This window comes from Pleurodeles waltl, chromosome 7, assembly GCF_031143425.1.
Source record: "Pleurodeles waltl isolate 20211129_DDA chromosome 7, aPleWal1.hap1.20221129, whole genome shotgun sequence".
Lineage (NCBI taxonomy): Eukaryota > Metazoa > Chordata > Amphibia > Caudata > Salamandridae > Pleurodeles > Pleurodeles waltl.
In genome coordinates, this window is record NC_090446.1 from 1,327,041,408 (window position 1) to 1,327,067,646 (window position 26,239).

At 42.5% G+C, this 26,239-nt stretch overlaps 1 protein-coding gene across 1 annotated transcript in view; it reads right to left on the reverse strand.

Moving 5' to 3' along the window:
* The window catches only part of TMEM143 (transmembrane protein 143), a 242,447-nt gene extending 216,811 nt beyond the window's left edge, over window positions 1-25,636 (reverse strand). Inside the window, exons 1-2 of the mRNA XM_069200678.1 lie at window positions 25,550-25,636; window positions 21,416-21,638 (exon numbers count right to left, since the gene is read on the reverse strand). Of these exons, the coding sequence (XP_069056779.1) occupies window positions 21,416-21,616 (201 nt within the window). The 5' untranslated portion in view covers window positions 21,617-21,638; window positions 25,550-25,636. The remainder of the gene's footprint in view (window positions 1-21,415; window positions 21,639-25,549) is intronic.
* Between the last annotated feature and the right edge of the window lie 603 nt (window positions 25,637-26,239).

The window sequence follows — 26,239 nt, forward strand, 5'->3', positions numbered from 1 at the left end:
AGAACGACGGGCAGTGCGCATTCTCCCGAGTGGCAAACAGGTCTTCCTGAGGAAACACCCACATCTGGAAGATGTAATGGATCAGGTCTGGATGAAGACGCCACTCGTGATCGGCCGAGAAATGCCGACTGAGACTGTCCGCACGCACGCACGTTTAGAACTTCAGCCAGATGGTTTGCTACTAAGTAAATCCAATGGTCCTGAGCCCAGGAGCAGAGTCGCAGAGCCTCTCTGCAGAGAAGGTACGACCCTACTCCTCCCTGCTTGTTGATGTACTACATCGCGGTAGTGTTGTCCGTCAGGACTTGGACCGACTGACCGCAAAGGGAGGGGAGGAAGGCCTTGAGAGCCAGACATATCGCCCGTAATTCCAACAGATTGATATGAAACATCTGTTCCACTGGAGACCAATGACCTTTGACCTCCAGGTCCCCCAGATGTGCTCCCCACCCTACAGTGGAAGCATCCGTGGCCACCGGAGGCGGTAGTAAAAACGGCCTTCCTTGTGAATGATTGCCGTCCACAGCCCAACATCGTAGATCTGCTGCAGCATCTCTAGAAATCGTTATCGACTCGTTGAGATCCCTTTTGTGTTGAAACCACTGCCTGCGGAGGCACCACTGAAGATCCCTCGTGTGCCAGCGTGCATAAGTGACCAACAGAATGCAAGAACCGAACAGACTGAGCAGACATAGGACCTTGAGGACTGGAACAACCGCTTAATTTCGAAACATTGGAATCAACGCCTGAATGTCCTGAATCCGCTGAGGTGGAGGATAGGCCTAATCCAACGTTGTGTCCAGTACTGCTCGTATGAACAGGAGGCGCTGAGAGGGCTCTAGGTGAGATTTGGGCACGTTTACTGAAAAACCCAGATCGAACAACAACTGGGTTGTCATCTGCAGGTGATGCAGCACAAGCTCTGGAGACTTGGCTTCGATCAACCAGTTGTCCAGGTAAGGGAATACTGATATTGCCTTCTTCCTGAGATTTGCTGCAACCACCGCCACCACCTTTGTGAAGACTCGAGGTGCTGAAGTAAGACCAAAAGCAAGGACCGCAAACTGGTAGTGTTGCGACCCCACCACAAACCACAAAGACACTTCCTGCGCGACTTCAGAATAGGGATATGAAAGTAAGCATCCTGTAAGTCGACAGACACCATCCAATCCTATTTGTTCAACGCCTGAAGCACCTGTGCTAGGGTCAGCATTTTGATTTTCTCCTGTTTGAAGAACCAATTAAAAACCCTCAGGTCCAGGATAGGTCTCAAACGACCATCCGTCTTGGGGATCAGGAAATATCTTGAATAACAACCCTGACCCCTTTTCTGCTCCGGAACCAACTCCACTGCCCCTTTCGATAAAAGGACTAGAACTTCCTGCTGCAACAACAGGAGATGGAGGGGGAGGGAAAGGAGGAGGAAACTCCCCAAAAGGAAGGGCATAACCTTTCCTCATAAGGTTGAGAACCCAGGAGTCCGATGGGACTAACTCCCACTCGTGGAGAAAATTAAATAACCTTCCCCCTACAGGAGAAGCATGAGACATATTGGGCGGAGAACTAAGGCTGCTTTCCTTGCGTCCCCCCTGAGGAAGAGGAGGAGGCAGTGTGCTGCTCGGTGGACCCTCTTGTTCTAGCCCTTCACTGCCCTCTAAAGGACCTATAGGGCAGACTTGAAGGCTGCTGGGCTGGTGACAGGTCTCCCATGAAAGGAAGTTCCTCTCCCAAACCCCCTAAAACTTCTGAAAGACCTAAGTGGGGTGATAGTGGGCGCCTGTAGGCCCAAGGACTTGGCAATAGCCCTGCTTTCCTTAAAATGCTGTAAGGCTGAGTCAGCATTAGCTCCAAATAATTTGTCCCCATCACAAAGGTAGGTCCAAAAGGGTCATCTGGACATCGGTAGAGAATCCTGAATATCTCAACCACACATGCCTCCTGGTGACAATGGAAGTGCCCATCGCCCTGGCCACAGAGTCTGTAGTATCAAGGCCCGACTGGATGACTTGCCTAGCTGCAGCCTGCGCCTCCGACAGAAGTCCCTGCAATTCCAGAGGCAGATCAGGTACCACAGTTTTAGCTGCGTCCATCAGGGTATCAATGTACCTGCCCAATACACAAGTCGCATTGGCAGATTATGCTGCAGGATGAAAAGGTCTTTTTGGCTGACTGCTCCATCCTCCATCCTCTTGGACTCCCTATCTGAAGGTGTAGCAGGGAGGAACCCGGAGCCGAACGAGAGGAGCAAGAAGCTACCAAACTCTCCGGAGTCAGATGTTGTGACAGGAACCCCGGATCGCCCGGAGCCACCTTGTACCTTCTTGCCACTGATTTGTTGACAGCTGATGTCACAGGCTTCTTCCAGAGTTTCAGAATGGGCTTCGTAAGAGCATTGTTAAAAGGAAGTAGTGGTTCTGCAGCAGCTGAAGCTGGATGCAGGACCTCAGTCAAGATGTTGGTCTTAACCTCTGCAGCAGGTAGTCGGAGGTCCAGGAACTCTGCTGCCTTCGTACCACCAATGAAAAGAGCCCGCCTCTTCTGTGTATTTTCCTGGAGAGGCTAGATCCCACTCAGGGGAAGTGTCTAAACCACTTGCCGAGTCCAAGCCCTGATAGTCCCCCGGAAGCTCAGCAATTTCTCCTTCGTCCAAAGGTCTTCCAGGCAATACCATCGGTATCGGCGCTGGACCAACACCCTCCGCAGGATAAAAGGGCATAAACGGCGTCGGCCTGTAAGGAGCCGGAGCGCCCAATGTAAAGGCCAAAGGACCTGTGGGAACAGCAGGTGTACCACCAGGAGCCATGGTGTTAAAGATATTAAACATGGCATTCAGAAATGCCGCTGGATCCGCTCCCGGAGTGGGGAAGGCAGGATAATGCTGCTCTTCTTGTGGCATCGGTGCCGGATCCGGAACATCTGACTGCACTCCAGGCGAGAAGCGAGGTCTTCCCTGAGGCTCAACCACCTTGAAGACTGACCGGGCTGGAGGACTCTACTGCAGAGTCACCGTCCGACTCACCTCCCACGTCGCACGACGCCGACTGGATGGAGATCTCGACCGAGACCGACCTCTATCCGAACGGCGCCGGGAATGATGTTGACGTTGTTTCTTGTGCGACTTCGAGGATTTTCCGGAAGAAGACCTCAGATGACTCCTGTCCTTCTTCGCCTTGGCCAAAAATTATTTGGCCTCCCTCTCCTTGAGCGCCTTCGGGTTCATTTTCTGGCAGGACCCACACTCCTCCACGTCGTGCTCAGAACTCAAGCACCACAGGCAATCATTGTGTGGATCGGTCACAGACATGCAACCCCGCACTCCCGACAAGGTTTAAAACCGGATTTCCTAGGGGGAGACATTGTAACAACAATCAACACCTTCGACAACAGTAGCCTTTCCCAAGAGCTAGGAGAAAAGCGTTCTGCTTCGAAGGCACGGAACACCAGCGAGGACCTTTTATTGCCACGATGATGTCAGACAGAGTCAGGCAATTGTGACGTCCTCGTCGACGTGCAGAGCTGGGAAGAAAATTTCCCGCGAATGCTGGCGCATTGGGAGAATTCATAAGGTAAGGACTCCACAGGTAGTTGTATCCATCAGAAAAGTCTAACCACTGACAATCACTCGGGGTAGCATTCTAATCCATTATTGTTCTGTATGTCTGCAATAGTTAATGAGGGTTTCACTGACTCAACATTTTCTTTTAAAAATAGTGATCATCCAAAACCTCGGAGGCCTCTGTCATTCAACAGCCACACGTCCAAGCTACATTCTCTTGCATCTTCTTGTCTCCTTAACTGAAATGTAGTCCACAATGGTGAATGGACCGAAACAGCCCAATCTAGTGTTACAGAATCTAAATAAGTTATCTCTATCAGTGACCATATAGCTGAAAAATAAATCATAGGCCCCAGAATAGAAAGAAAACGTATGTCCTCCTATACTGGCCAATCTCTGTGTGTCTTCCAGTTCAACGGCCTTGGCAAAAGTCTTAACCCTAATGCCTGCCCATCTGTACACAGCTTTGGGATAACATTATTGTGCCAATTTTACCAATGTAGCTACTTGGAGTCCTGGGTGGAGAAAGACAGACATTAAAGCTAATTTCCTTCCAACTGTGGTACCTTTAGTGGTCGCACAGCAACCTTGGGGGTCGCACCAAGTCTCAGTTATTACAATTCTTTTTTTTTATTTTATTTTTTATCAAAAAAGGCTGCCACCTACAATAAGAGGTATAGCCAGCAAAAGTCATCAAATTAAAATTCACCATAACCTGAAAACCACAGTGGTTACATTTCCTGTGGATTTGTTGTAGAAAAATTATATCTAGGCCCTGGCCTTGAAGAATATCTTATACAATTCATCTCTTTATACTATTTGCTAGGCCACTGACATTCCAGGAGAGTATCCCAATTAGCTTTGGCTTAGGATCTGCTATGTTGACAGCATAGCTTGTGGGAGAAGGCAACCCCATTAAGTCTAATATCATTTCATCTAAACTATGTACTGACATTTAACAAAGCAAGTTAACACACACCATAACCCCAGCCCCCTCCTGCAAAGCTATGCTACAGGCCTTTAAAGGCATGTCACCCCAGTTTAGAGCATGTCCTTTCATAAACATCATGAACCAGAGTGAGATCCTATTGCCTTAGGGTATAGCTCTACAGCACAATATGTTCCATAGAAAGATTTGTCTTCTGTGATAGCTAACAATAACTATTTCTGTGCATCATAAATATCAGGTATTAATAATTTTGTCCTTAGGACACACGCTTAGCCTCTTTTCTTCTATTTAGCTATGGTCAATTACTCTCCAGACTGTATCACAGTAACGGAGAGAAATCTTATGTGAGGTATCACATCATTCCCCTCTCATTTCGTTTTTCAGATCAGGCGCTGGTATGATTGTGCTTCTATCTTACAGTCCATCTATCAATAAGAGGAGGTATCTCTAAGTACCATATTAACAACTTATACAACTGCCATAGAATATGAACTTAACACATAATGTATTACTGAAACACAACATGGATGCAGAAAAACATAATCTCAGATAAACCACAGTCCTGCGATAAAATTAAACACTCAGAATACAGACTAGTCATTGCAAAGAGTCATGGCACACAATCCAGGGGCACTGGTGGTGGTAGCAAGAAAGTTGTCCTCTAGAACCACAGCATTAGGCTGTGTACTTGTGTATTTTAAAACTGTTTCCAGTAAAGTGGATCATGCAGGCCTGTGGGCTAAACTGCTGAGCTAAAGGATAACTGGTTTCCTGATTCCATCCTTATCGCCAGTGTAAAGGGAGTCATTTCTACATGGTAAGAAGTCTGGTCGCTATATTACAAGTAGGTATCTTCTTAATCTATATTTCAGGGTGGGCTCAGAAAAGGTATGTGTGTATATGGCATTTCTATAGCGCAGACCTAGCCAAAAGGCAATGAAGCGCTGTACATGGTAAAAGACAATCATCAAGTTGACCAGTAAGAGAAGAAGAAGCAGGGCTGTGTTTTGTTAATGCATTGAGATGTAGTGCTTTTTAGAGAGGTACGTCTTCATCTCTTTCCTAAATTGGAGAAACATTGGGGCAGTCCTGTTGGATGCAGCAATGCTGTTCCAGATCCTTGGTGAATAAAAACAAAAAGGCCTGCTCTTCTGTTTTTTTCTTTTATACACTTCTTAGTCTGTTGTCTGATGATATCCTGTCTGCTGGTGTGCCACGATCCACCAGATATTGTGAGTTCCTCTGCAAGATAGGCAGGATGCTTTAAAGATAGTATTGGCTGGCAAAAGAAGCCAATGGAGTTCTGTCAGGATGGGAGTGATGTGATCATATCTCTTCCGGCTGTAGATGCCAGTGTCAGTATGAAGTCTAGGAGGCCATGGAGTAGAGTATTATCACCATCCAGGTGTAAGGGTACAGAGGGCTTGAACAACAGTTCAGAAGTTGCTATCTGGAAAAAATGATTTGACTTTCGTTCAAAGAAATAGGTGGTACTGGTCCGTCTTTGATTTGTTGGCAATGTGCACCTTTAGAGTGAGGTTGGTGTCCAGGGTGAATCCAAGTTACTTGACATTTGGTGGAAGTTGGGGTTGGAAGCCGTCAAGGTTCACATCATTCAGCCAGGTTTGTACTGTATCTTATTGTTATTGTTCTTGACAAATAACATAAATTCTGTCTTTGTTGGGCTGAGTTTCAAGGAGGCACTGAAGATCTAGGTCTGGATAATGTTCAAGCAGTGTTTGAGTATCTGGATGTCTTGAATATCAGGATCAGTTGCTGGATACACATATATCTGTACAGGATAATATGCTAGGAGCTCAAAACTTTCTTGCTATGCCTTTGGTCTCAACTGCTATAAATGTCAAAGCAGCACACCAAATGGCATACCAACATTCAATGTAGTATCATACTCCTAGTGGAGCAGTGATGCAAAGAATACAGGGGAAGCAAGATATAATATGGTAGACTGCTACATATGATCACAGAACTTACAGTAACACTTGGATTACTGTCAAAATAGGCCATTACTTTTATACTGTTAGGCGTGCAACGAAGAGTAAAATAGAAGTATATCCTTGTACCACTGCTGTTTATCTCAGATCTGGGGGAACATATTTTTTCTGCTGGCAAGAAAATTTCACCTTAAGCTGAGTGTATTTGTAATGTTCACTATGCTGATGATATGATGGACGCTTATGGGCCATCATCACTCAAGGCCCTCCCCACCAGCATGCTAACTGTGATGAGGCTAAGTTGGGTTTGGCAGAAGCAGTGATGGGGTGGTTGTGAGAGCTCATATATGCATCTGAGGGATATCTTTTTGAGGTACTTGGACAAATAGATGGTAGGCTAAATTAATATACCAGTGTGAAAGCTACATTGAAACTGGTAGTCATGACAATATCATATCAGACAGTAAGATGGCAAACTCTGCTTTTAAAAGGCCATTCAAAAGACAAACTGCTTGCCATACAAAGAGAATGAAGCCTTGATAAAGAAATGGCCCACATCAAGTTAGTTTGATTGTACAATATAGACCAGAGAAAATACAGCAGTATCTTGCAGTAAATAATGGCCATGACCAGCATGAAACATATGTTAAATTTAGGTCAATCAGCTATCAGTATTTGCTGGATCAACACATTAAGGATAGAGTGCAGCTGTAAGGTTGTGTGGCTAAGTAGCATACTTATGCATGTAGTTCAGAAATATGTTAAGATATGCCACATCAGATAATTCTGGTTTAGTGAGGTTATACAAAATTATGAAATATTGGATGAAAACATAATTTTCTAACTTTTGAGGACTAGAAATTGAAACTGTTTATAATTCTAAGACTAAGCTTAGTTCACTAGGCATCTTAAAATGTAGGTGGGGTTTCTGATTATATGAAGGTATTGATACAGTCATATTATTGGACTATGTAGCTTTATTTCAACTAAAATAAAATATGTTTGAAAATGGAATTGAGCATTGATAGTAAAAACGTTGCTGAGATGAATGTAGACAAGATCTCTTCCCTAATAAATACACTTGAAGCTGGATTAATAACAAGAAACTCTGCACATGCAAAAAATAAGCTCTACAATGTGGGTGGGCTTAGCAACGACAGCTTCAAAGATATGAAAATTATGTTTCCTATGTAACAGCTTTATCGCACTATTCTATTTGATGTCAGGGCTGTTGTAGTCACAACTGGCATACTTTCATAAGTCTTTCCTTGGTAAAATGGCTGTCTGCAGTGCTGTCTCTTCTCTACTTTGCTTTCAGGGTTAGAGGAGTTTGTGACTTCCATGGAGCAGAAAGACCACAGTGGATGCGGGCTTGCAGTGCATGGGATGGAATATATAATGGCCTTGTAGGGGATATAAGAAATATCTCAAATCCCATATGAAATCTTTTTAATGCTTTAAAGAACAAGTTACTAACCTTCGGTAATGCTTTTTCTGGTGGATTCCTGAGAATTCCTCACCTTATGAATTCTCCCAATGCGCCAGCATTCAACAGAAATTTCTAGCTCTCCACGTCGACGAGGACAATTGCTGTGCTTCGCACGCGACTTCCTCTGATGTCATCAGAACCATATGAAGTCCTCGCAGGCGTGCTGACGTCAGTTTCACAATTTTTTACCGTGCCTTCGAGGCACATAGGTGAATACCGACATTACAAGCACAACTATATATATATATATATATATATATGAAAAACAAAAGAAATGAATGCCACGCACTCCGCTCAGCCACAGAATAAATTTAAGTGGTTTATTCGGTGCAAAAAGAAAAAGAACAACGCGTTTCGACTATGCAGTCTTCTTCTTAGTTCAATAGTCCAAAGTGTCCAGCACTGACCGAATCACCTGCTTAGCTGCCGCTTGGCTGTCCTGCAACAGTTCACTAATATGTTCCTGAACTTCCGGCGGCAATTTAGGGACTACCTCCCTCGCCGTATCCATCAGGGCATAAATGTATATCCCCAGTACACAAGTTGCATACAGCAATTTTAAGGCCATGCTTCCCAAGGAGAAGCACTTCTTTGCTGATTGCTCCATGCGCTTTGACTCCCTATCAGATGGTGTTGTAGGGAATGATCCTGGAGCCGATCTTGAAGAACACGAAGCTTGTACCACCAAGCTTTCCAGCACTGGGTGATGGGACAAAAATTGAAGTTCACCTGGAGCAACCTTATACCTTCTGGATACAGTCTTTGAAACCGCAGGTGTAGTAACCGGGTTCTTCCATATCTCTAATATGGGCTCTGTTAAAGTGTCATTGAATGGGAGCAGGGGCTCTGAAGAGGAAGCTGATGGATGTAAAACCTCTGTCCGAATATTGTTTTTTTAACTCTGACACAGGCAGTGGCAAGTCCAAAAATGTGCCTGCCTCCCTTATCATCCCATGGTAGGTAGTCACTTCTGCCGAGAGTTCACCTCCAGGGGATAAAAGCTCCCACTCAACCGACATATCCAACCCACTAGCAGAATCTAATCCCTGGAAATCATCCGAGGGCCCAGTGATTTCTTCTTCTTCCAACTGTTGTTGTTGTTGTTGTTGTCGTCATTGTCGTTGTTGTTCCTCTAGATACTGCTGCTCTTCCAGAAGTCTGAAGGAATTCCTTCTACACCTCAGTCTAGACTCCAAACACGGCGTTGATAGAGAATTCTTCGCCAATCTCTTTTTTCCTTCTTATCCTTTGACAGAAAGAGCTTTGCCTCTCTCTCTCTTTCATAGCGTCCGGGTTCATGCGTTGACAGGACAAGGAACCTGCCACGTCGTGATCGGAGCTCAAACACAAGAGGCAGTTCTCATGCGGATCTGTCACTGACGTATGGCTACAAGGTTTCAATCCTGATTTCTTCGGTGGAGACAGAGTAGCACTACAAAATAATTCCCTCAATACAGCTGAGATACAAACCAGAGGTAGAAAACCGTTAGCATCGAAGGTGTTGAAAAAGGGGAACTGATGTCAGCACGTCGGCGAGGACTTCTTATGACTCCGATGATGTCAGAAGGAGTCACGTGCCGAGTCAAGCAATTGTGACATCCTCGTCAACGTGGAGAGCTAAGAAAAAAATTCAGTTGAAAGCTGGCGCATTGGGAGAATTTATGAGGTGAGGAATCCACAGGTAGTTGTATCCTTCAAAACAATGGAAACTTTCACTCTATGAATCATGCATAAACCACAATAATATTGGGAGAACAATGTAAATTCTTAAATATAACACAGATTAAAATGTCTGATTAAATATCAAGCAAAAACAAAACACTACAGAACAATGTAATTCAGCTCAGATCTCCACTGAATCATCACTTATTTTTAAATTTCATAAGAGAAGACTATGAACTTGATTAAACTACCCCATCCATACTGCACCTGATTATTTGTCCTTTAGGTCACTTCTTAGTGCAGTGTCAGGAAAGTATCATGGATTCTCACACACATTCTCCATTGAAGTAGCAGGAAACATTCCCCCATCCATGTCACAGAACTATCCTGGTTGAACAACAGATGTACTAGTGATATTGATGATTCTCATCAGCAAAATGACAAATCCTTTTTCCCAACAGTGCTTAATATTATAAGTTATGGTGAAGTGCTGCACACTTCCGAGTTGCTTTATATGGCATCTGAATGTTTAATACTTGGTCACATCCTACCTTGACAGATTCATTGCTACAAGCAACACATTTTATCTCACCATGACAAAAAGACATTTACTGGGTGTCTATGTGCATCTTCACAAAAGCCGTTGCCAGCTTTTTTCATTATAAAAGTGCCCGCCATCCAAGATTTGCCAAATTGTTTCAAATGTGTTTCTTCTTTCGCTCTTCTATAGAAAATCGATTCCAAATTTTTGTAGTGCTATATTGCTCTCTCTTTCTGGGATTCATGTTGGATTCCTTTGAGTGTCATATATTTCAGTGGATTTTTCAAACAGTCTGTCCACCCCTTATAAACCAGGTAATATTTTGAGGGTGCATTCTGCTTGCCTCAAACTATGCTGGACAGTTAATTTCCACTTGTGCCCCAGGTATGCTTCAAGTGTAATTGATGGAAAGTGTTTTGGAAACAGCATGAGTTTTTTTCCAAATGGTTCAGCCCCATTTAAAAAGGTACTGGGGTATAGCACACACACTTCCTGACCATAACCATAAGTCGGCATATATTGCTGACAATAGCTTTCAAAATGAAGAGAATACTGCCATTACAAATTGTCTGGCTGTGTTTTCTACTTCTTCTGCTTTCAGCACCAGCTTAAGGAGTTAGCTCCTTGAATCCCTACGCTTGGGTACACATAGATTTCCTCCAATTGTTCTCCAACATAAGCATGGACTTGCATCAGTGGTGTCACCAAAATCCATCACTTTTAATTTGAGGGTATTTATCTAGTGGTCATTTGGTTTGCCGTAGACCTCCACCATCTTCCACCAGCAAAAATCACAGAACTGTCTACAAAAAGGAGTAGAGAGCACAGGAGGTATCTTGCATAATGGGAACATTTTGGTGGCAGCCATTACTTTCTTGTGGAGACTGCTGTCCCTCAGTCATTTCTGCTTATAAATATACAAACATCCTTGTTTGGCCCACCTTGTCTGGTATTTGTAATTTTTCCATTCCTGCCTATCCGCACTTGGCTTGAGGTTTCTGAATACAACGCCATGATGATATTTAGCAAAAAAAAATTCTGAACAGGTACGTGAGATCTTGCCTCCACTATACTCTATTTTGATTGAAGTCTTCAGATTGTTCATGATTATTCACCTGCAAACTACGTCAATCTGACTGGCCTTAACATTTAGGCATCGGAATTCACACTCTTCACGTATAGAGGAACTATAATGGTATACATAGCCAGGATTTAGAAAAGCCAGCATTGGCTGTTATTTAAATAAAGCAAACCTTTAAAACTGGTATCCACACTGGTGGTAGAGAAAATAACATTATTTGGTCCTGGGGCTTTTTCTGGTGGATGCCGACATTCTGCTTTCCTTGTGTGATCATATAAAATGGACAGCTGCATAGGTTTTCCTCTGTCGAGGTTCCTCCATTTTAGTATTTAGAGCTAGGACATATTCCACCCTGCATTTTCAATTGCTAGCAGGAAAAGGGATAATCTTTGAAAGTTCTCAAGAAGTGATCGATCCACGTTGCTTCAGAAATGTTTGCCGAAATATTCGATTCATGGTTTGCCATTCCTATGGTAAATCACAAATTTTCCAACGAATGATTCCTTTCTCTGCTGCAGCCCATGCTTTCCTTTCAAGTGGACCTAAAACCCCAAAAATGTGGACACTGATATTCTCAGAACTAGAGAGGGCAATGTATCTCAAAAGCAACATATTGTACTTTTTATAGGAAGCTATATAAATAGAAACAAATTCCAATTATCTCACCGGAGAATTACCCTCTGCAAAACCATTATACACTGCAAAAAGTTATATATAGTGTCGTTGGCCATGTGTACTGATCCGACTGGAGAAAACCCATGAAGATTAAAATAGTTACTCTGCCAAACTTGAGTCTAGGAGTGGACTAGCTGTTCTCTTCTAATTCACATTTTATATTGCAACCCAGTAGCTACATGTATTGACCATGGCTGAAGATATCCTGAGGCACTCCAGTGCAACTGGCATAAGTGCAAATAATCCCACAAGACGTGGTACATGTAGGAAAGAACCATCTTGCCTGGCATGTTACCCCCATTTTCACTGTGTGTATGTTTGTTTTTGCCCTTCTGTCACTGGGATCCTGCCAGGCAGGACCCCACTGCTTATATGTATGCCCTGTATGTGTTCCCTGTGTGGTGCCTAACTGTATCACTGAGGCTCTGCTAACCAGAACCTCAGTGTTTATGCTCTCTCTGCTTTCTAAAATTGTCACTGCAGGCTAGTGACCAATTTTAACAATTCTCATTGGCACACTGGTACACCCATATAATCCCATTGTATATGGTACTTAGGTACCCAGGGTATTGGGGCTCCAGGAGATCCCTATGGGCTGCAGCATTTCTTTTGCCACCCATAGGGAGCTCAGGCAATTCTTACACGGCCTGCCACTGCAGCCTGAGTGAAATAACGTCCACGTTATTTCACAGCCATTTTTCACTGCACATAAGTAACTTATAAGTCACCTATATGTCTAGTGTCAAGTTACTTAGTTGTGTGGGCACCCTGGCACTAGCCAAGGTGTCCCCACATTGTTCAGGGCAAATTCCCCGAAAGTTGTGAGTGCGGGGACACCATTACACGCGTGCACTATACATAGGTCACTACCTATGTATAGCGTCACAATGGTAACTCTGAACATGGCCATGTAACATGTCTAAGATCATGGAATTGTCACCCCCAATACCATTTTGGTATTGGGGGTGACAATTCCATGACCCCCCGGGTCTCTAGCACAGAACCCGGGTGCTGCCAAACTGCCTTTCCGGGGTTTCCACTGCCAACCCCTCAGACAGGATTCTGCCCTCCTGGGGTCTGGGCAGCCCTGGACCAGGAAGGCAGAACAAAGGATTTCCTCTGAGAGAGGGTGTTACACCCTCTCCCTTTGGAAATAGGTGTGAAGGGCTGGGGAGGAGTAGCCTCACCCAGCCTCTGGAAATGCTTTGATGGGCACAGATGGTGCCCATCTCTGCATAAGCCAGTCTATACCGGTTCACGGATCTCCCAGCCCTACTCTGGCGGGAAACTGGACAAAGGAAAGGGGAGTGACCACTCCCCTGACCAGTACCTCCCAGGGGAGGTGCCCAGAGCTCCTCCAGTGTGTCCCAGACCTCTGCCATCTTTGATTCAGAGGTGTTGGGGGCACACTGGACTGCTCTGAGTGGCCAGTGCCAGCAGGTGACGTCAGAGACCCCCTCTGGTAGGTTCTTACCTCTCTTGGTAGCCAAACCTCCTTTCTTGGGAGCCAAACCTCCTTTTCTGGCTATTTAGGGTCTCTCCTCTAGGGTAACGAATGCAAGAGCTCACCAGAGTTCCTCTGAACTTCCCTCTTCGACTTCTGCCAAAGATCGACCACTGACTGCTAAAGGACGCCTGCAAAACCGCAACAAAGTAGCAAGACGACTACCAGCAACATTGTAACACCTCATCCTGCCGCCTTTCTCGACTGTTTCCTGGTGGTGCATGCTCTGAGGGTTGTCTGCCTTCACCCTGCACTGGAAGCCAAGAAGAAATCTCCCGTGGGTCGACAGAATCTTCCCCCTGCTACCGCAGGCACCAAAAGACTGCATCACCGGTCCTCTGGGTCCCCTCTCATCCTGAAAAGTGTTGTCCCTGGAACACAGGAGCTAGATCCAAGTGACCCCCACAGTCCAGTGATCCTTCAGTCCAAGTTTGGTGGAGGTAAGTCCTTGCCTCCACACGCCAGACTGCAAACCTGTGTACTGCGTGATTTGCAGCTACTCCGGCTTCTGTGCACTTCTCCAAGGATTCCTTTGTGCACAGCCTAGCCTGAGTCCCCAGCACTCCGTCCTGCAGTGATCAACCCTCTGAGTGGGACTCTGACATCGTGGGACCCTCCTTTTGTGACTCCGGTTTCACAAATCTTCTAAGTGCCTGCTCTGGTACTTCTGCGGGTGCTGCCTGCTTCTGCGGGGGCTCTCTGAATTGCTGAGCGCCCCCTCTGTCTCCTCCTCCAAGGGGCGACATCCTGGTCCTTCCTGGTCCCCAGCAGCACTCAAAAACCTCTATCGCGACCCTTGCAGCTAGCAAGGCTTGTTTGCTGTATTTCTGCGTGGAAACACTTCTGCAACATCCAGCACGCCGTGGGACATCTTCCATCCAAAGGAGAAGTTCCTAGCCCTTTTAGTTGTTACAGAATCTTCGGCTTCTTCCACCCCAAGGCAGCCCTTTTGCACCTTCATCCGGGGTTTCCTGGGCTCCTGCCCCCCCCCGGACACTATCGCGACTCTTGGACTTGGTCCCCTTGCCTTGCAGGTCCTCATGTCCAGGAATCCGTCTTCAGTGTTTTGCTGGTGCTTGTGGTTCTTGCAGAATCCCCCTATCACAACCATTGTGTCTTTCTGAGGTAGTAGGGTAACTTTACTCCTACTTTCTAGGGTCTTGGGGTGGGGTATCTTGGACACCCTGACGGTTTTCTTACAGTCTCAGCGATCCTCTACAAGGTCCATAGGTCTTCTGTCCATTTGTGATTCGCATTCCACTTTTGGAGTATATGGTTTGTGTTGCCCCTAGACCTATGTTTGCCTATAGCATCCTATTGTGATTCTACATTATTTGCACTATTTTTCTTACTGTTACTTACCTGTTTTAGGTTTGTGTACATATAACTTGTGTATATTACTTACCTTCTAACTGAGGGTACTCACTGAGATACTTTTGGCATATTGCCATAAAAATAAAGTACCTTTATTTTTAGTAACTCCGAGTATTGTGTTTTCTTATGATATTGTGCTATATGATATAAGTGGTATAGTAGGAGCTTTGCATGTCTCCTAGTTCAGCCTAAGCTGCTTTGCCATAGCTACATTCTATCAGCCTAAGCTGCTAGAAACACCTCTAGAATAGAATATGAATTTTCCTATTAATTCAAAATGTTTATACGTTTATGCCTAAGCTAAGTTGATTAGGCATTTAAAAATGTAGGTGCGTTTTTTCTGAATATATGATATTATTGGTACATTTATATCATTGGGCCATGTAGTTATATTTCAACTAAAATAAAGTATGTTCGAAAATTGACTTGTACATTACAGTAAAACTGTTGCAGAGGTGCATGTAGCCAAGGTATCTTCCCTAATACATAAGTTTGATCTCTCTGTCTAACTCTCTAGCTGGATTAATATCAAGGGGCTCCACAAGTAGTAAGAAATACTCTACAGTGCAGCCGGACTTTGCAATAACTATGAAAATTATGTTTCCTCTGTAACCATCTGAGGGCAAGACTGAGGTTGCTCTTACTTCAAAGGCTTTCTTTGAGAATATTCGTAAAATGGAAAGCCCAAGAGATACTTTAGCCATGATAGCCCAGAAATGGGCTGAGAATACAGTAAAATGTATGTCACATAAAATAACTGACGTAAGAGTCACGGTTAATGAAGCAATTTATTCTATCAAGACTGTTTCACTACATGGCCGGATATGTCTAGCATGAGAATTGGGCTCCAATGGAAAATGGCTGCCAAAAGCTCTTGTAAGTTTGAACATACAACTGCAGATTCACTTTATTAATATTGCACACACTGAAAAGGTGCTTCTTATCCTCATAACTGCTGGAACAGCCGAGTCATTATTTTGCTGCCTTTGACCTAGCATCTGTAGATTATGTCAACTTCATGGATTCTACTCTTGCGGTTTGTATCACCAGATCCCATCAAGCATTTGCCCATTGCAAATCCACAAAATGGTAGTGGCAAAATCATTTCACAATCTCCTGGCAAACATATAATAGGCGAATTTTTGTCAGGCTTTAGGCTGGGACATGGTACAGGACTGGCACTTTCAAAAGTGCAAAATAATCTGCAGGAGATCCTGGTCAGGGAAGTTGCTATTTTATATTATTGAACATAATATACTTACTGCCTTTGATATCTTTGACCACTTGGTTTTTTAGAGCACCTTACAGCGGGATCTCGGCAGAAAAAGCATTGTTTGCTTTTTTTGCTGGATTACAAGAGCAGTATTCCCATGAACACAATGAAGTATGGGCAACATTTCAATTCAAGTCCGATCGGGTTCCTGTCTTCTGCCTACCCTTTTCAATGATTGAGCATTGCTTTTACATAAGACGTTAGGGGGTCTCCGGCTGCATTTCCACACTGCATGGATGACAAAGATATCTTTAGGCTGTCGTGAAACATTCTGTATGTATTCAGGGTGAGATACAGTCAGTTTAAAATAAAAGACACTAAAACCACACTTGATGTGATCTTCTGATAAAAAATTATATGACTGAATATCTGTTACTCTTTATTTAAGTTTAACGGTGTTTATATTATCCCTGCATCCATGGTCAAAACCATGCAGGTTTATGTCAGATACAATTGCTAGGACCATTGGGGGTATCAAATCGAACTACTGCTCTATTTTATTTACATGTATTCCCCAGGGCAGGTTGCACAATCTGTAAATGGTTCAAAATCAGACAGGACATATTTCAACTAAAGTATTATTTTGACTGCATTTCTCAAATGTTTAGAGACAGCAGCCTGCCTATCTTTAAACTCTTGGCTATTATGAGGACACATGTACAATTCATGCCCTGTCAAGAACAAGTTGAAATCCGATCTCCCAACTCCTAAGCCAAGATATTTAGACAGATCATCAGCCTCTTGTATATTCTAACACTTTTTAAAGGCAAAACAGATGGTGTCTCTGTTCATGCCACACGGATTTGGAATGATGAATAAAAAAATTCTAGCTTACACATCAAGAATTTTCAATTCTACTAAGTACACAGAGGCGAGGATTATGCTTTTCTCTCTCTTTACTTCAAACAAACAGCAGCAAATTAAAACACGTGAGAACAAAAAACTACATTTCCCATAACCTCTGTAGTACATAATGTCCACCAATCACAGGTCTGCTCCCTGTATATCTATCTCTGCTAACACAGTCTTTCCTCTTTCTTTGCTGCTCGCAGCCTATGGATAAGTGTTCCTTCTTTTATTCTGTTGTGACAATTGTATTATACATTTATTCATGCTAGGTGCGTGGAGCGGGGCTTGAAGAGCGTTGTGGTGCTTCAAATTCTTTTGTCAGCGTTACGTGCGTTAGATCGTTTCCTTTTGGTTACGATTGCGGTAGTAGCGCTCGATTTTGAGATCCGCTTTTGAATTCAGCGGACACTATGCTAGACGGGGTGTGGAAATGGGCTTTGCCCTGACTTTTGAAGACTTATGAAAGAGAGAGAAAAGAATAATCTGAATCCTCCGGTCCTGACATAGAAATGGATTCTACCAGAACTATATGATCTTTTTAAATAAATGAAAGCTTTTCACTTCTAGAGACATGCCTGATCACACTATTATTACTTTTGTCAGCACTTGGGTGCCTTCCGACTTTTTAGTGCTTTATAAGGAATCTTTGGATAGGGACATGTTGGATGGCTAGTCTTGTGCAGGCAGCCCTCGTACAGTTATGATTAGGGCATAGTTTACTGGGTTCACGAGTGATCAACAAATCAGCATTCCTCCTAACTCACAAATTTGTGCGGAGTTTGGATGTGAAGCGTAAAGTGCATACAAAGATGCTGGCTTTGAGTATGGGATTACTTGTGATATAGCTTGCATCTGATAATCTGGTGCAACCCTCTCATTTCTGCTTCTGTCAATCCTTGTACAGTGTCTGAAGGGTAAATAGGGCCTTTCAGCTCCTGTGGAATCTCTTTGTTGAAGGGCATTTTGACACTAAGGGAGTAGTCTAAAAATAAATGTATATGTCACTTTTAATGACAGTGCTTTATGCCTAATTACAAGCAATGTTGACAGATGGATCTTGACTTTGTGTAGTTCCTAATTAAAATTCCCTGCTCATTTGTTTCTAAAAATATCAAAGATTGCTAACTAAGGCCAGATGTACAAAACATTTTAGCAGTCGCAAGCGATCCAATTCGCAGAATCGGGCCGTTTGCGAGAACTAAAAAGCCTTATGGAACCTACAAAACCCTATTTTTTGATTTGGTATTAGGATGAGGCATGTCAAGGGCATCCCTTCCTAATATTGACTGGCAGTGTTATGTGTTAATGTTTTGTGACTGAAATGCGGTCACAAAACAGTCACATTTTACCGACTCCTTGAAGGAGTTGGTAACCCATTCGCAAATAGGAACGGGTCTCCAAGAGACCGCTTTCCCTTTGTGAATGGATGACAACATTTTGTAAGAGCAGCCAGAGGTCCCATGGACCACTGCCTATTCTTCAAAAATGAAAAGAAAACTTGTACGTTTCTTTTTGAAACGCATCACGTTTTCCTTTCAAGCAAACAGGCTGCATTACAAAATAATTGAAATTTTTTTTTTTTTTAAAGCAATCACAGATATGGTGGTCTGGTGACTTCAGCAGGCCACCATCCCCGTGATATCTGGACATTTCAAATGGGTCGCAAATTGTGACCTACCTCATGAATATTAATAAGGTAGGTCTATTTGCGACCCAGTGGGAATTGCTAAATGTGACACATTTGTACATTGCTGTTTCCGATTTACTGATCCCGAACCACAAAAATTTGCATTTAGGAAATTGCGAAACATATGTTTTCGTATATCTGGCCCGAAGTAACAAGTTTTATAATTAAGCCACTCAACACAGATTCAACATATAAACTCAACTGGCCTACCTGCTCAATTGTAAGAAGCTGATCTAATCCATTTAATCTTGGGTTGTCATTTTGTATGTCAATTTTTAAAGATGTTATTTGCTGTAAACCTATGAATGCTTTAGTTGGAAGGTTTGCTGGTTTCGCACCAACTCCAAGTTTGAAAAACCGATCCCTATTTGCACTAAAAGGAGAAGTACTCCAAGGTGGGGCACTCTCCTGATTTTCCAAATTAGTTGTTTGACTTAACTTTCAATAGTGATGCCAAGTAATGTTTTCACTGCTTAGTGCGCCCAAGACAAAGACCCCAGGACATTTGAGGTGCATTCAGAAATGAAATGTGCAACCGAGTGAACAACGTATCAATAGACTGTGAGAGATCAAATAAAGGTAGACTCTAACAGAAGGTTCATCTATCTCTTTTTGCACACCCTTCCATGTGAGGCTGAAATACTCTGCCTCAACTACGGAATTTCTCTATGGTAACATATATTGAAAATTATTTAACTCTAAAATGAATATTACAAATATTTTATGTTCAGTATTAATGTAAATTCGTTTTCAATATTACTTTAAATGTCCAACATAAGTTAAAAAATGCTACAGCACTATTAAATTAATTCTGAATTAAATCTTGAAATTGAAAAATAGTGAATTAAACTCTATTTCTGAAGTTTAAATTGAAAAAAGTCTCACCTAAAGAAGATCAACAATATTTTTTATGCATTTTAATAGTTGAATGTGAGTTATAGAAATAGGAAAAATATATTCTTTAACAGAACGTATTGTTACATTATTTCTTAAATTTAACATGGCTTATAAAAATATGTTAAACTTTAATGAGAAATACATACTATTTTGATATATAGCTTAACATGAATATATAGTTAAAATATAACTATTTTAAATAATTTAATCTAACATTATTTCCTATGGGGTTTTATTTTATATCTCTACCACTATTATTTTCTATGGGATGGTGTTGCAATACCAGTGGTTGGCCATGTGTAGTGCTGGACTTACTACAAAAGTGTAAGTTACAACTAAAGTGCAGTTTATGAATACCAAAAGTAGCAAACTTTCCCAAGAAGTGCAATTTTTGAATGAGGCTCGATGAGTCAAATGGTACACAAAGATCCAACTAATAGCAGGCAATGATAGGTAGCAATAATGCTAATAATCCAAACCCTGTAAAAAAAACTACCTACAGGAAGAGTACGAGAAATTCTGGCGTAATACAGAGACTCACAGGTGGGAAAAGGGTTTGCACAGCTATCACTACACCTGTCCTTAGGTCGGTAGGACAGAAAACTACCACTGCTTGAATTCGTTTCCACTAATTGAAATCATGTGCCCAATTAGTAGAATATCAAGGCATTTATTTTGTATCATAGTGCCTGCACAGCTGCCACTCGAAGATCTCTCAGCAGCTGACTGTAAAAGAACAATTTCAAATATTTCAAGGCCAAAGCTTGCAGGTCAAACAGCAATTCTTCAAGGAAGAGCAGAAAAGGACACATAACTATGCAACAACAGCATTTAAAATCCAGCAATATTCTGATGCAGTTCCAACCTGTTCCCAAAAAAAGTGTAATATTGAATTTGTCTGCATTTCAGTGTCCGGTATCAGAATAGGCATGGCTAAATGAAAGTGAATATTCAGGCTGCCCAGAAATGAAATTTAAAATCAAGCAATGTCAAGCCACCATATTTAATGACATGTCCAACCCTAAATCAGGAACAACACAGGATATTTTTCATTGTCATTTTTTCAGTCAACAGCAAATATTCTGAGTAAGCATTTTGCAGTGAGACTTTTTATAGCTGGGGCATCACTTGTACTTGAATTTCTGGAAGAAAAGCTTCCAAGACGTTCTGCAGAGATACACTATGGTGTGCTGATTATAATTAAATTAAATGTATTCTTCTAATGAAGCAAGTTCAGAATAAAGAATACAATTGTGTTTGATCGATGGCACATGCCCAATTTTAGTGACAAAACCTTTTACTTTACAGCCAATTTAGGAACATTATTACTTTTAATGAGAAATATTCCTGAAAGCAGAATGGTTAACCATCAACGTTTTTTAATTTGATATAATAATGTAAGACACGTATTTGGTTGAGTTGGAAAGTAAAAGTTAAATAAAGGCTGTTGTACACATGAGGAGTCAAAACATTGGCAATACAGACCCCAATGTTAATTTTGGTCAGATGAATGCCACGCGTGGCACTCATCTCTGAAATGGACAAACATCTTACAGTATTACACATGCTGACGTATCAAAAGACCGAATAGTATAAGAGTTAATAACCTGTGAAATTAGACTCGGAAAACACAGTTCACCCAAAATATTTGGTTATAAGGACAACTAGGGTAGCTCCCTATTTGGTGTGTTTCAAATGTAAATTGCTGAATTAAAATAATATTGTCTCATTGTGTACATAATCACATATTTAACTGCTATGAATATTCAAATTCAGAATTATGAAGGATCATTTAGCACTAAGATTTAGAATTAAAATAGTCTTAGAATTTCGGCAACAAAGTGCCCGAACAACATCCACCAAATGGGTGTGTACCCTGGTCTTCGTTGTCACTTTCCTTCCACTGACCCAACTTTCCCTTCCTACCTGAAGCAGCGTGCTCACAAGCTGGCTTTTGGAGAAGGGGATGAATCTCTCTTTGTACTGCGTGTCCCAGTCCCTGGGTTGTGTTGGCTTCCACATTTTGCGGTACTCTGCAATCTTGGTAGATAAAGTGCTCATGCAGCGGACAGGTGGCCTGGACACCCCTACCCAGGCCACACGGTAGGCCCAGGCCACATAGGCCATGCTGCAGCTTTGTCAGAGAAAGCTATGGAAATAGAATCCAACAATGACTAAGCTTACCTCTCAAATTTACTTCCACTTTTTTGTTTTTAAACGATTTTCCCTTACGTCATGTATAATCTCGAATATACATTTACAAGGATAATATGCGATATAAAATAGATACAATTCATTTTAAAGATCCTTTTCAAATGTCAATAAGCAATGATATTGTATTCGACATACATTTACTATGAGTCACAACTTAAAATGGCTCCATATTGTGCTGCTACTTAAAGTTGGATTGGCGGCTCTGGGCAAAGGGGGCTGGCTGACCAAAGCAGAAATTATAACATAAAGCACAAGTGCTTTGGAAGACTAATATGAAAACTCCTGCCCCATGAACTACTGACTTACAGAACCAACATTCTACCAGGAAAACTCAAATCTACACTACGTCTGCCTCTGAAACCGTGTACGAAGGGGTCATTTGAGCCGCAAGCCTACAACCCCAGGGTTTTTTGTAGGCCCATATGAAAGTGCGTAAGAATCAATGAAGCGATATTGACAACAAGCCAGCACTGATGCTAAAGAACATAATTACCAGACATTGAGGGTTTTTGTGGGTTCCAGTACTGCAAGTGTGGGTGGTGGTGCTGTACACCAGCTTCAGGATCTGGGAATGACAGGGATGCTGCAGGCCAGAGCTGAGGTGCGCTGGCAGTTAAAAACATGGTTCTCACTAATGAAACAGCAGAAGTGCTTTAGGTCAAGGATGAGTAGTGTATAAGTACGTTGCAAGTTACCGGACATATTCTTACCAGACCAGGCATGGTTTATTCCGAGGGGGTCAAAGGTTCTCAACCTGCACAGTTTATTTGCTCTACTACACCAGACAACTTGATGCTGCAGTGGTATTCCTTGATGCCACCAAGGCATTTGTTTAATTGAAATGGGGTGTTCCATTCGCTAATCTGGTCAGAATGGGGGTACCATCGAGGTTTACGAGTTGGGTCTGATTATTATGCTCTAAGACTGCCCAAAAAATTCACCTTAGTGGCCTCACCTAAGTAAGAGAGGCACTCGGCACAGCTGCTTCCGGCCCCAATTTTGTTTGCCAGTATTTTTGAACCTCTCACTTGTGAGGTCAGATAGGAGCATGCTACCAGAGGGCTTAATTTCTCATATCGCAATCTAAATATATCTCTATGTACTTATAATATCCAAGTATTTCTTAACAATCCAGCCATAAATATTAGCCCGGTCATCATATAATTTTCCATTTGGGGTCTTGTCAGAGCTCTCCATGACCTGGAATAAATATGGGATATTCCTACTTACAGCTGGCACACTACGATGTGTATTGGAATATTTCTTTCACTGGTGCACATCCTCAGTAAAATACCTTGATATTTCGGATAGTCAGAATAAAAACACCATTATACTGGAACTCTATGGTGGCGAGGGTAAAAACTGAAGAGCAGGATAAATATTGGATTTCACTTCCATTATCACTAGCGGGCAGATTAGCCTTGATGAAACGATTAATCTCCACAAAATGCTTTATCTTTTCTATAATATCCTAACTCGCCTGAATGAACACTTTTTAAGAGCTTGCAGTCTTTCAAGGTGAACCTGACATGGGCTGGAAGGCGGCCCAGGATTCGGTGGGGGGTTCTCACCCCGCCAATTGATCCTGGAGGTTTTGCAGTACCTGCGTTTGAATTATACTATGATTGCAAGTGAGCATAATTCACATATGCAGTGAGTTATGCTGATGAATGCTGGACCTGCTGTGTCTTCCTCTGCTGCAAATTCCCACCCATTACTGGTTGATGTGGCAATAAAGGAAGACACAGCAGGTCCAACGTTAATCGACGCTCTACTTGGAGACGCCTAGAGCGTAGCTAAAGTAACATAAACTCAGTAACATGTACTCAACTTGCTTGGGGTCACTTATCTCATCCTATATGCCCAGAACAATCGCTTAGTCACCACCGGCTTCAACCACTCACAATAAAGCACAAGGTTTTTCGGCAACTACTAACCTAAGGATTAGTTAAAATAGGAGATATATTTCCTGGGGGTAAATTTCTGGAGCACCCAACCATCGCTGACAGGCCAGACCACGTCACTCTTCATTCTGCTCTTTTACAGAATACACACAGCACACCTGGCGAGATCCATCCTTTCAACAAGAACCTCCTGTCTGCAAAACACTTTCCCCTGCTACATTTCCTCAAAACAAACAAACTCTATACACCAAATTATACACCTACATAAAGGAAGAAAGCCCCACTACTACTAAGGAACATCTCCAGGTGGTCCCTTCCTTCACTGATTATTAAATAACAGTCCTAAGGGGTCAGTGATTAACAAGGGAAAAGGTTGCTATCTTTCATGATTTTAAAAAAGTGAATGGCTCTAATCTATCTAAAAGTGTCATTCAGGGCTAAGTACTTCTCCTGTCTCTTTTGCGGCAGTCCCTGACTTTGACAGAATATTACCCTTCTCGCCCAACACATAGCCGTCCACTTATCAAAAGCAAAAGGGGGTCATAGTCCAACACCACAAATTAGAGTGGGGCAGAGGAGTTTCCATGTTAAAAATGATATAAACAAGTCAGACTGTATTGAAAGTGAAGGGAATTGCACAGCTGCAGTGAGAGTTACAACCACTTCTGTTTTCTATAGCTCTTCTGTTCTTTTGGGTAGAGGAGCGGAGTGTGCATTACTTAATTCCATTCATATTTTAATAAGCAATAAAGGAGAGGCTAAATACACACGTGTTCCGTAGTCCTAATTTAAACTAAAAAAAAAAAAAAAAAAGCTGTTCTTTGACCACAACCGAATGGGGTTATTTTAGCAATCTCAGGTGTGAAAGTCTGAGTTAGTCCTGCAGCGATTCAAACCGATGTTCTGCGGGCTATGAAAAATCTCTGCAAGGTGAACCACTCAGTAGTTAAACTGGGTGTGTAACTGGCCACTTTCAGATAGCAGCAGTTACAAGCAGTAGGAAACCCCCACCCTACAGGGATAGGAACCTATCAGATGTAAAATAATTCCTATATTCCAGTATGTATATTATTTTGCCAGGATTACAAAACGCAGTCTGCTGGTTACAAACAAGTACATCTTGGCCAGATGCATTTACACAGTCACGTTGCTTTACTCGTATCTGGTTACCTCTGATCTACTAATCACATCTCTCGTGATGCTTAAACCCCTGTGTTAGCCTATTGGGATTTCACGGGTAGCCAGTAGGTTGTACATCTCTTTGCAACAACTGATCAGCTCTTAAAGTTGTAATTAGTTTCTCTTGTGTTCTTTGCGTACTACTACTCGGTGAACGGTGCAGGCTTGAATATATGTGGGCACCGGCTGGATAGACTTCATGTTTTAGTATTAGCAAATTAATACCAAAGGACAGCCATTTGCAGTTTCTATACGACACATGAATTGTAAAACATATATTTGCTAAATATTGTAATTTATCTTTTAGGACATATCCCTGTTTTTTGTATTCAGAATCAAATAGGAGTGTGATGATCTCTGGCTTCTTTCCACGGATCGCACTGCATTACAAGCAAGGCGTACTAAAGCTATGATTTGTTTGTGATCCGGAGCATCAGCAATAATGTGGTGAACTTGATTTACACGTCTCTAAGCGTGCAGGTGACCTAAGACTCAGCAGTGCAAAGCTGTTTTCGCAAATCATTCCACACGCATCTCAGGACAGTTCATATATATTTGTTTTCAAAATGCCCCTTTAAATTGTTTCACAGAGGGGAGATCCTGGGGAGCCCAAGACACGAAGAGGCCAGGAAACAAAGATATAAATAGCAAGGCATTTGTGGGCAGAAAGCGCTGTCATGACAACCAGCGACACGAAACAAGGCAGCCCCATAGTCTTGCCATGCGGCAGAAAAACATACAAGGTTAACATATAGCACCTAACCTCAGTACAGCAACTGACATTGACTTTTCGCACATGCGCGGTGGCTTCCTACGAACACTCTTCCTCTTCCGCCCCTACAGAATCGTGGAAGTTGAAGACGGGCACTGATAGGGCGCCATCCTCGGATTCCACGCTAAATACTCAGCCATTGTAAAGTGACATCTTGAAGCCCAACTGCCAAGAGATTCACCGATAAACAGGACGCTATGTCAACGAGTTCAGTAGCATATGTTTAGACAGAATATGGCCATAGCTAGTGCAGATTCTTTGAAAACCAGATAGACGTACACCGGGTATCTTAAAAATAGTTTAAAATAAAACGGTACTGTATAATACTCTACTCGTCGTTTTCTTTTAACGGCGCCCTAAACCATCCTGTCAGCGCTGGACAAAGCGAAGCGGAGATTGCATTTAATTTTGAAGAATACTCTACCAACGTATTTCACTGCGTGCCGCGCATGCGCGTAGGCATTCAAGTTGTATTCCAAAAAAGTAAACAGTGAACACGGTATTCTGCAGTGGCACCTCTGCAGTTAAAAAAAAAAAAAATTACATTTAGGACATACTAGGGTTCTAAGGATCGAGGATTTCATGGTTTGTCTTTTCAACAATTATATATTTCAATTCTTTTAACATATTCTTCCCTTTTACAGAGAAAATAACTTTAAAAACAGATGAAATGCTTCTCTT